Here is a 12,786-nt window from a genome sequence, read left to right as displayed (position 1 = left end):
CTTCAGGTTGAACTTCAGGTTGAACAATATCTTCAGGTTGTCCCAGGCATAATATTTTGCTTGGGATCAAAGGGATCCACAGCTTGGGAAACAGACTCTTGTTACAGTTAGGTGGATAGCCAGAGAATTGCGAGTGTTAGATCTTACATGTTCGAAATGGATGATTTCTGAGATAAAAATTCTATAGGAGAAGTGTCATTTTTAAATTGCTGCAAAGAATCCAATTTAAAGTCAGTGGTAAGCTGCAGATCCTGGCCCAGAGCACAAGCTATTTGATTAGATTGCACTTAACCAATGGACAAAGAAATGTTATGTGTTTTAGATGGATCATCCTCCTTGGACAACCGAAGTGGTGAAGAAATATCCAAAGGGCCAGCTGATAAAACCTCCAACATAGTTGATTCAAAAACTGATTAGATTGTTGTAGAAAAGATTTATTATCTGATATAATTGCTTCCTCCTACGAACTCTCAATTTCAATTAAATTATCCATCAAATCTGCTTTCCAGAGTGCCAGCCGTGGAATTTGTTTGGCTGTAGTTTGCACATTAATCCAAGTGTGTTCAGTATCTTTAAATGTCTGAATAACTTCCTGGAGATTCTCAATATTCAGTATGAAGGCTAAACAAGCCTCCCTCGATGCAGGTGCAAACCTCATTGAGCTAATTCTGACTGCTTTATGTTATTGCCTTTGGATGGCAGCCATTGTAAAGCTGTTGTTTTAGATAATTTGTGTTCAGGGTCAGACAGGGCTACAGTGAAATCAGGAAGCAGATTAATCATTTTGCCACAAAGAGGGAGGCATGCACTGTCTCTAAATAATCTTGTAATAAAAAAATTATATCTTGCCAAAGATAGATTTCAAACATACCTACATATTGAGGCTCCAAAGGTGGCTGCAGGGAGCCTTGTTCAGTCTTAGGTAAAAGAGAGGAGATTGAAGGCATTATTAAATATGTTTTTCTTCCTTCATCAAGTTGTTTAATAGGTTCAGTGTCCAAAGGAGCACATCCATTAGTGGTTGGGAAAGTTACTGTAATACTGTCCAAATCCTTACCTAGTAGATATTGATCTAATTTTAATTGTTTTTCAGTCTTCTGCCCCATCTGATCAGGCGAGTTGTGCGAGTGTTTATTCATGCCCATCTTCATAGAATGTAGATACTAATTTCAGCCCAAGAAGCTCATAAAAGTCAGCAAGGGCAGCTAACAGCTGGGTACCCAATTAAACAGATTAGAAAGAAAGAAGAAAGTTAACCCAAACTCTCAGAGAAAATAAAATAGCTGCCCGGAGAGCTTCTTAGAGAAGCTGTTGCTGCATTGCCATCTTGCCTCTGACCTAGTCTAGTAAATCTTTAAGTGTGGAGAAGTGTAACTCTTGAGACAGACTAATTTGAGAATATTGGAGAGGAACCTTTCGTCATGTTCAGATCTGGAAATGACTGGTGCTCTGACCAATTCAGATTCTCCCTGTGTCCTTATATATTTGAGATTTTTAGTGTTTGAAAGATGTGTGTACTACTCATACTAGATATTTTTTCAGACTTAAATAAAAGCCATGTACAGGAAAAGAGGCTGCCCTCTCAGGGTACCTCTTGAAAGTGAACACTAAGCACAGCTTAGCATAACCCTAAGTACAAATCTCTTGCAGGACTTCCTTAGATCAATCATATCTATTTCCTACCTCCATGTAACACTCTTTAAGCATTGCCAAAGTGCTAACATGTGTGTGAATAGATTTTCTACTTTTCAATTATGTTAACCCTTGTTTTTCTTTGCTCTCTCTTAAGCACACAATCCACTGAAAGCATCCCAGCTTTGGTAAGTGTTAGCCTACTTTCAGATTCATGGATGTTTGTAACTTAAGGAGTGCCTGTACATGTTATTGAGCCCATTCTCACAATTGGAGAATGGGCTTGGACAGGGCAAGGGGAGGAAGCCACGAAAAGTGTATCTCCCCCACAGAAGATCTAATCCATGTTGCTGGGTGACAGGATCAGCCACCCAGATGATTGCCGGCTTCTGCTGGGAGCAGGGAGGTTTGTGGGTGGAGATGGCCCTGGAGCTTCCATCATGCACCATGTGAGTGTGCGGTGCATTACTACAGGGAGCTTCCCAACGCTGGTTGGGAGGCTACTTGTGTGTAGGTGCTGCGCAAAGCCACGCAGCCCTGACACACAAGCATTTAGCTTGCTTTTGGGGTGCCCTCATGCCCCAAACCCAGGCTAAGCGGCAGGCTCCCTAAGCAGACTTGCTGCCGCCAGGAGCCACGCAGCTCCTGCACACACACCGAAAACACACGCACACCGAAAACCAGGCTGGGCTTCCTTAGTCTGATTTTCAGTGTGTGAGTGAATAGCTTCATTGAGTTCTTTGGAACAGACTTGAAATGTTTCTGCTTCATAGAATTCTGTAAACTCTGTATTCTTCTCATATAAACAAGTCCAGTAAAACGTATAATTTCCTTTGTTTTGCTTTGTTTAGGTAGATTCATTTTCTCTTTTTAATTTACAATGATCAACTTTTCCTTGTTTCTGTTAGAAGTGCTCATTCTAAAGCATTGCCCTTAGCACCACAGTAACAGCTTCTGGACACTAGATGTATGATAAGTCTTGTTAGTTGGCTTCTCTTGGACCTACTCTGTCTCTAAGAGTCAGGTGGTGGTGGTTGTTGAAGGCTAGTACCTGTTTGGGTACTAGTCAGATATTGCTTCCTAACAAAAACTTGGCACTCCTGTTTCTTGCTAATCCAGTACCATGTGGATTCAAATAGATGTTTGTATAAAGGCAAACTACTAGTTCTCGGTTGCTGAGAGCCAGGGGCATCTCACTGGGTTATCCTTCTCAGTAGCTCCAAGGCAGGACAGATCTGATTGGATAAGAAAAAAGGCCACGTCTACCCAAGCCTGAGGGGGATAACCCCTCCCCATTTCTTTCTGTCCTCTAGGCAGCTTTCTCTTCCTTCCTGCGCATTTTCCCCCTCAATTTCCCCTCCAAATCCTCTTTTTCTGGTTTCTTCATTTCTCTCCACATTTCCACTCTATCTCCAAACTCTCAAACAAGCAAAAATCTTGTGCGTGCTCACCTCGCCTTTGCCTCTCTCCCCTTTCCCCTTCTCCTCTTCCTCTGCTACATGGAGTAGAGGACCCGGAGTCGGATCACAGTTTTGGTTCCGAGGGGACCTTGCCAGAAGGAGTTTGGACTGGGGCGTTCTCAGCCCTTTCGCGGCCCACCTCCCGTCCTTCGCACCCAGAAGCCAGCAGCAACGGCCGCTGAACAGCCGCCCGTGTTTTCTGCTGCCATGCTGCCGGCAGCACTCTCGGACACCGTTCCGACACCCGAAGCTCCTGCCACCGCAGTTATGGTGACGGCCGCTCCCCAGCCTCCCTCGCTGACTGCTGCCAGGTCCGCCATTTGTCTCCCACCCTCAGGCCGCGATCCTCTACGGCTCGCTGCCTAGCAACAGCTCCAGCGGCCTTTTCGGGACCTTTGGAAGAGGAGATACGCTTTCCCAGGCTTTCCCTGGTGAACCCTCCCCCGACCAATGAGGAGATCAGACTGAGTAGCCTTCAGGCCCAGCGCAGTGAGTGCAAAAATATGGCGGCTTCCTCCCCTTCCCCTCCAGAACTGGTGGGTCTCTCTTCTCAGAATGCCAATGTGCCATGTTTGGGGGCTGAAAATAGGGGACAGTCTTCTTCCTGCCATAAGTGGGAGAGGCTTACCCAGAGAGGTTCCAAGGGTGCTTTGACTACAGAGACTACTCCCTCTAGAGTTCTACCCTTGCTCTGCCCAAGACTGTACTGCCCGAATGGCAAGCGTGGTTTCAAAACGCGATAGTAGATGCTATTCAACAAGTTCGTCCCACAAAAAAGGCTAAAAAGACTAAGCACAAATCAAGGCAGAGGTCTCATAGTTCCAGTTCATCCTCTAGTGGCTCTCCCAGCCCTCCTCCCAAGAAGGCTAAGGCTAAGCAGAAACATACTAAGCCTAAATTACCTATCAGGCAAGAAAGGGAGTTTCACTCCTCAGAGGCTTCTGACCACCGTTCCAACCAGGACATTATTCATAAACACGATATTCCTGATCCAAATCCAGAGTCTCCCCCTGACAGGGAGGACAGTGAATGGTCAGAAAAGGATGAGAGGGGGAGCCTTCATCGGTGTCCCAACATTTGTTTGTGGCAGAGGAGTTCTCCCCACTTATGAATAAAATTATCAAGACAATTGGCCTGAAACCTAAAGACCCCCAGGAGTCTGAGTCTTCAGCAAAAGGAGACCTAGTCTTCCCAAGGGCTAGAGCTAAGGACTTGTTATTGCCCATGCCAGAACTGTTTGCAGATGTAGCCAAGAAAGAATGGCTTCTTCCGGTGTCAAATTGCAAACCTATGGCTATCGCTAACAGATATTATTCTTTTCAGCAGGTGGCTTCAGACATGCTAAAGACACCTGGTGCAGATGCACCGATCATCCAATTGGTGTCGGGTTCTCTGGTGCCAAAGGATGGTGAGGCCTCCCTCAGGGACCTGGGGGACAGAAAGGCAGAGTTCAACTTTAAACGCGTCCATGATAACTCTCTCCTTAGTTATGCGTGTGACAGCAGCGGCCTCCATGGCAGCCCAGGCCTTTCTGCTTTCTGCTTTGGGTGGACCTGCTCAGTGACCCTCCATCTGACCCATCCAAGATGCGGCAACAATTATTAAAGATCCAAAAGGCACAGGCCTTTATGGCTGACACCACTCTAGATCACCACCATTACATTTTCGGCCCGCGTATCTGCATCATCAGTAGTAGGCAGGCGTCACTTATGGCTAATAGTGGACTCTACATCTAAACTTAACCTGACCACAGTTCCGTATGATTCCACCAAACTCTTTGGAGACTCAGCCTTAAAGAATGTTCTGGTGGAGTCTAGTGATAAGTATAAAACAATGCCTTCCTCCGCTAAGAAGCCAGAAAGGTTGTCCTTTCGGAGGCACCTTCAGTTCTCTCAATCCAACCAACCCTTTCTGGGATTTTGTCCCTTTTGGGGCTGAGATAAAGACAATAGGGGCCATAGGGGCTTCTGGAACCACCAGCACTGCTACTCCAGAGGCTCCGGATGGTTCAAACCATCCTCTATGCAGTCCAAGCCCAGGCCTCAACAATGACATCAGGCCTACCTGGTTGAGTGCTGAAGGTCATTGCTTACTGCTACAAAATAGAATTTCACACTCCTCCCTCCTACAGGTTCCTCCCGTCTCTTTGCCAAACACTCACAGATGCTCCAGGCCATCCAACATCTCCTGGACATAAGGGCATTGGAGCCAGTGCCCCTTCAGGAGTAGGGAGTAGGGGTTTATTCTATTTTGTTCACAGTACCAAAGAAAGATGGAACCAGGAGGGCCGTGTTGGATTTGAAGGCTCTAAACAAATCAGTACGAAGAGAACACTTCTGCATGGAAACTCTTAAGAGCAGTCTCTGAAGCACTACACCACCTAGACCTTCGCTCCTCCATAGATTTAAAAGAGGCATACCTGCATGTCCCAATCCACCTGGACAGCCAGAAGTTCCTATGCTTCAAGTATGCAGGCCGCCATTTTCAATACACGGCGTTGCCATTCGGTCTCTCCTCTGCTTCTTGCATCTTCACAAAGGTCCTGGCCCCTCTGGTGGCCCATCTCTGACTGCGGGGGGTCAGGGTCTTTGCATAGTTGGACGACCTGCTCCTACAGTCCTGCTCCATGCACGAAGCTCAGCTGGACATTTAGCGCACGCTGTCGGCACTGGACCTACATGGGTTCCTTGTAAACAGGGAAAAGAGCCAGTTGACACCATCTCACCAGCTGCGCCATCTCGGCGTGATCATAGACACAGAAGCAGACGCCCTCTTCCTGCCTCCAGACCGGCTACACTCCCTTCAGTCAGAAGTCAGGTCGGCCCTGGCAGCTCCTCAGGTTCTTCTCAATGTCATGGCAGGACTACTGGGCCTGGTGGTGGCCACCTTAGACTCAGTACAATGGGCTTGTTTCCACCTCCATGGCCTTCAGTAGTTTCTACTTCCACACCAGAAGGCCACTGCTAGGAAGAAGAAGGTCCTGCTCCTCCTACCTCCTCATCTTCGGACTTCTCTCCTCTGGTGGCTGGAGCCCGGCAGTCTTCAAAGGGACAAGCCATTTCTGGACCCTCCCAGGGTCATCCTCTCCACCAATGCTAGCGACAGGGGTTGGGGAGCCCACTTCCACAACCTCTCCGCACAGGGCCTCTGGTCTCCCCAAGAGAAGGCACACAACATCAACTGGCTAGCGCTTCGGGCCATTTGTTTGGCTCTCTTAGCCTTCCAGTCAACTTTTCACTCCTCCCATGTGTTGGTCAAGACCAACAACACAACTGCAAAGGCGTATGTGAACAAGGAGGGAGGGACCAGATCCCAATCCCTGCATCAGGAATCCGTGCTCCTCATGTCTTGGGCAGAGCAGCACCTGGGATCAATAATCACTCATCATGTCAAAGGAGAACTGAACATCGTGGCCTACTGGCTCAGTCACTCGGACATCTCCCCGGTGAAGTGGTCCCTACACGTGAGGGTCTTCGACCAGGTAACTACACGCATGGGAGTGCCAGTGATGGACCGGGAAACGCGAAGCTCCCCACGTTCATGTCCAGGTTTCCCAGCCACGGAGTGACAACCGTAGATGCTATGTCAAGCCAATGGCCGAGAGGTCTCCTATATGCATTCCCTCCAACCCCCCTCCTAGTCAGGGTTCTGCTCAGGATTCGCCTCCTAAAAGCCAACGTCCTGCTCATCGCTCCATTCTGGCCCAGGAGACCATGGTTCTCCGAACTCCTTCATCTGGCAGCCGATCCCCCCTGAGAGTTACCCACGGACCACGATCTCCTCTCCCAGGGTCCAGTTCACCATCCCAACCCGGCTTGTTTTCGGCTTGCCACCTGGAGACTGAGCAGCGGCTCCTCACACAGCACGGTTACTCTGGAGGTGTACTGAAGACAATGCTAGCATCCCGACGATCGTTGACTGAAAGGATCTACCAGTATACCTGGAGGACCTTTTTGTGATGGGCGGCCCATCATTCCATTCCTCGGGGCACTGCATGGTCCCTGAAACATCTCCCGGGATTCCTGCAAGATGGCCTTGAAAAAGGGCTCCGACCAAACACTCTCAGAAGACAGGCAGCCTCCCTGTTCCTCTGATCTTTAGCAGGCCTACGCAGATCACTCAGTCGCACCTGCATCTACATTGCTTCCTGAGGGCCGCCTCCCTGCTCTCTCCGCCAACTATCCATAGGTTCCCCTCCTGGGACCTCCACGTAGTCTTCCATGCCCTTCAGTCTCCTCCGTTCGAACCTATTAAAAACATTCCTATTCAAATTTTGTCTTTCAAACTAGCTTTCCTCATGGCAATCACCTCAGTCAGGCGTGTATCTGAACTGAGGGCTCTATCCATAAACAAAGCGTTTTGCATATTCCTGAGTGATGCCGTCAGACTTATTCCTGATCGTTTTGTTCGCCTTAAGGTTGCTTCTTCATTTCACCTATCCCAGGACATTTTCCTCCCATCCTTTTGCCCTCAGCCGCCCCATCCTAGGGAAAGACAGTGGCATAAACTGGACATCTGACGCTGTCTCAAAGTCTACATTAAGAGGTCGGCTTCCTTCAGAGTGTCAGACGTTCCATGAGCTCAGCAGTTTCATCCTTAACAATCGCCAGGTGGATAAAGGCGTGTATTGCCAGGGCTTTCGAAGCCCAACATCTGAGAGCACCTACCCACATCCTCGCTCACATGACACGGGCAGCAGCAACATCGGCAGCGTTTTCCACAAATGCATCTGTCAACAAGATCTGCGGATCTACTTGGGCCTCTCCGTCCACCTTTACAAGGCACTACAAAATAGATGATTATGCCTCAGCCCGTGCCTCCTTTGGGAGGCAGGTCCTCCAGCAGGTTCTTCCTCAACAATAGACCAGAGCGCTCCCACCCAAGTTGGCCAGCTGTGGTATGCCCCAGTGAGATGTCCCTGGCTCTCAGCAACCGAGAACGGAGCATTGGTTTCACTTACCATGAAGGCTTCTTCTGGTTTCTGAGACCAAGGACATCTCAGCCCGCCGAGATACAATGCTCTGGCCTGTTCTCAATGGGTTCCTTAGCTCCTTTCTGGCTCTCCAACCTGCTCCATGTGCCTCTCCTCTACCTTTTTTTTTCTGAACTGTATGTTTATGCCTAAGTACACATGCCCTTCTGCCTTCTCGGTGCGAAAGAACTGGGGTGGGGTTATCTCCCTCAGGCTCAGGTAGGTGTGGCATTTTTTCTTATTCAATCAGATCTGTCCTGCCTTGGAGCTACTGAGAGGGATAACCCAGTGAGATGTCCTTGGTCTCAGCAACCAGAAGAAGCCTTCACGGTAAGTGAAACCAATGCTCAGTTTTTGGAAGACAAAACCAATGCTAATTTTGGCCTTAAATTGTCATTCTAAAGTTAGTGCTTGTTATAGCACATAAAAATTCAAATTTCCAAATTTCCTTGTTGGGGTCTCAGAGGCAGGTAAAGGAAAAATGCTGAGTTTTACTGGATGCTTGTAATTTTGCTGCATGCTCATGATTGATTGATTGATTGATTGATTGCTGTTGTTGCCTAGCCTGTTTCACTCATTGGTAAGACAAGCTGCTATCTCTTTTAATAGCTGTTCAAAAAACAGATCTCTCTTTTTGTTTTAGTGCTAAAAATAATCCAGACGTCCATAACTATCAGGTAAGAGGAACACTGACATTGTTTTATTACCTTAATTATAGGCACCAGTACCATCCTGATCAAAGTGATTCATGGTTGAGCTGCACTTTTTGAATACAAGTGTGTGCTTTTGCATACACATCATTACTTTAATTCTGATGAAATCTAGATATGCAGATGATTCCATTTTTGCCTGGAAATCAAAATGGCCATCAATTCTAATATGGCTGCCTTTACATTCTGGGCTCCCACCCCCAACCCAGGCATACAGCCATCTGCAGTAAAGATACATTGGTTTAACTTTTCAGAAATGATCTTGTAGTGAAATTTCCTTTCATCCACATATGTCAGTTCACTCTTATGGTTCTCTGAACTCTCAGTACAACAAAAACCCCTTCTGTTAACATGGTGCACAATGTACATTTTCAACTTTGTCCTTTCTCATTTCCAATGCACCATTCAGAAATCTTAAAAGAGCTTAATATCTGTGCTAAGATACTAGAATGCCTTAGTGTGTAGAATGCCTTTCCTTTGCACTCTACACACTGCTCAAAGTTCATACTAAATAAGAACCTTTCCCGATGGAGAGGTAAAATGCAGGAGATTCAGTGGACTCTTTGCAATTAATCCAATGCAATTAATCCTATTGCAATGAATTGCAGTGATTCATTGCAATTAATCCTATGTGGTGTCAGTGTGGGTTGCGCATGTGCACATGCATGCGTGCACACACACACACACACACACACACACACTCACACTCCTGCAGTGCTTCCTCCTGCACCCTGCATATGTTCATCATGAACTGTTGTCCACCAAGACTTCCCTCCTCTCCCAGAATTTTGCCCACCATCTCCCTCCTCTCCCCAATTTTCCACCCACTATTCCTTCCAGTTTCCGCTTACTGTCTCTGCATGGTTGAGACAGATGCACATACTCTGCAAAGATGACATTAAAAGACAAAAATAGTGGAAACTGAAAGATGCTAAGGCAGCAATTCAAACACAGGTTTTAAAATTATTATTACTCCATGCCATCCTGCTGCTGTGGCTTTGTAAAAGCTTTTAGCTCAGCAGAATATATATGTTTGCATACTTGCTGCTAGAACTTTGTAAAAGCTTTCAGCTCCATGGGTACATGTTCCTATACATGCACACTAGACAATCCACAATGTAAGGAATACTGTGGGCTTTTGCTATCTGGTCATGTCCCCATAAACAGTGTACATTATCTGCCGTAACACTTTCCTGCTATGCCTTTCAAAAGCCTTCCAACTGTGTGGGTAGTTAATGCACATTAGAATCTCCTCCTCCTCCTCCTCCTCCTCCTTCCAGAATTACACTTCACTGTTTTTCACAGCTTGCCCACCTCCTGCCCTCCCTGCTCCACAGAGGAGCTGGCTAAGCTGGGTAGAGCCGCCCCTAATCAAGGATGAAGGTCGATGGCCACCAACTTGCTCCCCTGCACAGTGCCCAACACACGTTCTGACACCTGCTGAGACCCATTTTGTCAACTACATGGAACAGGGCCTTCTCAGTTGTTGCCTCTAGGCTGTGGAACCCACTCTCAGCTGAGACCCGCATGGCTCCCTCTCTCCCAGCTTTTAGAAAGAAAGTGAAGACTGCCCTTTTAATCCAGATTTTTGGCCAACAAACTGCTCTTTTTAAACTTTTAGCTGTATCTGTTTTGTTTTCATGTTTTTATTGAATAATTATTATCTTGTTGTTAACCATCCTGGGGTCTTAGGATGAAGGGCAGTATATAAATAAAAACTCACCCCTTCCCTGCTTGCACCTTGGATGGGGACCCAAGTCCACACCAAGTCTCAAAGAGCACCCAGCACCACCCTAAGGAATTCAAAAGCAAAGTAAGTGAGGCAAGAAGTGGCAGCAGCATGAATTGACAAGCGGCTGAGGAGGTGCTATGTTACCAAAGCTCCTTAGAAAAGCTACTGACTTCTCTTTACCAGGTTTTTTAGCAATCACATGGATTGGTATAATTTTGAAGTGCCTTTTGGACCTAAAATTAATCCAGATTTAATACAAACCTTTCCTTTTCAATTTATCCAGGGAAAAGGGACAGTAGAGAGAAAACTGTCCAAAGAAACCAAAAGAAGCAACTTGCAGATATCTCACAAGATTCTTTATTGAGCCCAGCACATTTCAAATATTTCATTTTTAAGGGCATCTTCAGAACTTAAACAAAACCATTAAAAACGAGGCTAAACCCAAACACATCACATTTCTGCTGCAGGGTTTTATACCCTCTTTTTTGTTTGTTTAAATTTATGGAAGGCGGGTACTGCCAGTACTACTATGACTGTGTCAGTGGTACAAATGCAAATCTCTTTGATACCATGTTCCAAGTAAGATGAAGAAATATGCTGTTGTCAGCTTCCTGACAACAATTTATCAAGGGTCTTTTGCTTTAACATTTTTTTCTTCTGGTTGCAAGCATGACTTGTCCCCTTATCTAAGCAGGGTCCGCCTTGGTTGCATGTGAAAGGGAGACGTGATGTGTGAGCACTGTAAGAGATTCCCCTTAGGGGATGGAGCTGCTCTGGGAAGAGCAAAAGGTTCCAAGTTCCCTCGCTGGCATCTCCAAGATAGGGCTGAGAGAGATTCCTGCCTACAACCTTGGAGAAGCTGCTGCCAGTTTGTCTACAATACTGAGCGAGATGGACCAATGGTCTGACTCAGTATATGGCAGCTTCCTATGTCAAAATCAAAGGAATGCTTTCCTTCTACCCACAGAAGTTGCTTCCTTCAGCAGACAGAGTAAATAATTCAGTTTCCATTATTTCTCAAGAAACTGCTAGCTCTTCGGTAGAGCACTATTTTGTTTAGTATTGTAGCATTGCGGCATATCTGCATCTGACCTCACAGAAGCAGGGATTTTAGCCACCAGAACAAAGATAAAGAGCTTAAAGCAGCAGCAACCACAATATGTCAGTAAGCAGTTGTGTAGGGAAGCCAGCAGCAGCCCCAGTTCATCCTGCCACCAGTGGCCCCCCTAGCCACACCCCCTGCATCTGACGCAGCGTCTGACGTAAGACATGGGGCATGCTTTCACGTACAAATGGGGCCGCGAGCCCCGTTTGCGAGCAAATTCCGGCCAGCGCTGTATTTGCAGCATGGCTGGGAGCAGCAATCTGTGCTTTAAAAGGTGGATAGACATGTTCCTGGCCAGGCTGGGAAGCCAGCACTGGCTAAGCTTCTGAAAAACAGAGCCACGGAGCCCTGTTTGTGAGCAAAACCACGCCCCACGCTGGGGCACCAGGTGCATCCTCTCATCACAGCAGCCCAGGTTCTTTGCGGGGGGGACCCCATGCAATGGTGGCTCTGCCTCTGTCAGTAGGCCTGGCATTGGTGGATCAACCATCCATAGTATGTTTCTGGGTTTTTTCCTTTTCTCCTAGTGGGACATCGCCCTGAAAAGCTATGATGTTATGTATGCAGGACTGTGTTCATCAGCACCTGTCCACAGAGAATTGTGGTGGGGGATAACTATTTTCCCAGTGTACCTCTGGCAGAGGCTCTCCTGAGGAAGGAGTAGACCTGCCTAGACATACCCCCAGAGATGCAACCATATTCACAAAGGGAACCATTGTCATTTGTGTTTGGCTTGGATGGTCAGAAGACATAGCTTTTGTATGTATACAAAAAGTTTGTGCCTAAGGCTAGCTGACAAGAAACCACACAGAAGATGTGAGATTTATTTATTTATTTGTTTGGTTATTTAACCTGTTTGTATACTGCCCTCTACTGAAGTCTCTAGACGGTTATAACAATAAACCAACAATTAAAATATATAAAAAGTTCAAATTAAAATAACTATCCATAAAAATTTCTAAATTACTAAAAAGCTTGGCTGAAGAGCTTTAATTGTTTCCTAAAAGCCAACAGGGATGGAGCAGCTCTAATCTCAGCAGGAAGTGTACAGTAAGTAATAAGTTTATTGTTGTGACCACAGGTAGCAAAACATAAAAGAAGAAATGCAAGTAGTTACATGAAATAAGTTGAGCTAAAACCAATGCTACATTTTAGAACATATAACTTTTTTTCTG

The 12,786-nt window shown here is 46.5% G+C and overlaps 1 protein-coding gene across 7 annotated transcripts in view; it reads left to right on the top strand.

The window, feature by feature from the left end:
- The window catches only part of EPB41L4B (erythrocyte membrane protein band 4.1 like 4B), a 159,265-nt gene that overhangs the window by 108,330 nt on the left and 38,149 nt on the right, over positions 1–12,786 (top strand). For all 7 annotated transcript variants that reach the window (XM_053265909.1, XM_053265905.1, XM_053265906.1 and 4 more), the window contains 2 exons: positions 1,790–1,820; positions 8,708–8,741. In XM_053265909.1, coding sequence (XP_053121884.1) covers positions 1,790–1,820; positions 8,708–8,741 — 65 coding nt within the window. The remainder of the gene's footprint in view (positions 1–1,789; positions 1,821–8,707; positions 8,742–12,786) is intronic.

Source organism: Hemicordylus capensis, chromosome 6 (genome assembly GCF_027244095.1).
Source record: "Hemicordylus capensis ecotype Gifberg chromosome 6, rHemCap1.1.pri, whole genome shotgun sequence".
NCBI classification, from domain to species: domain Eukaryota; kingdom Metazoa; phylum Chordata; class Lepidosauria; order Squamata; family Cordylidae; genus Hemicordylus; species Hemicordylus capensis.
This window is presented reverse-complemented; position numbering and strand designations above follow the sequence as displayed.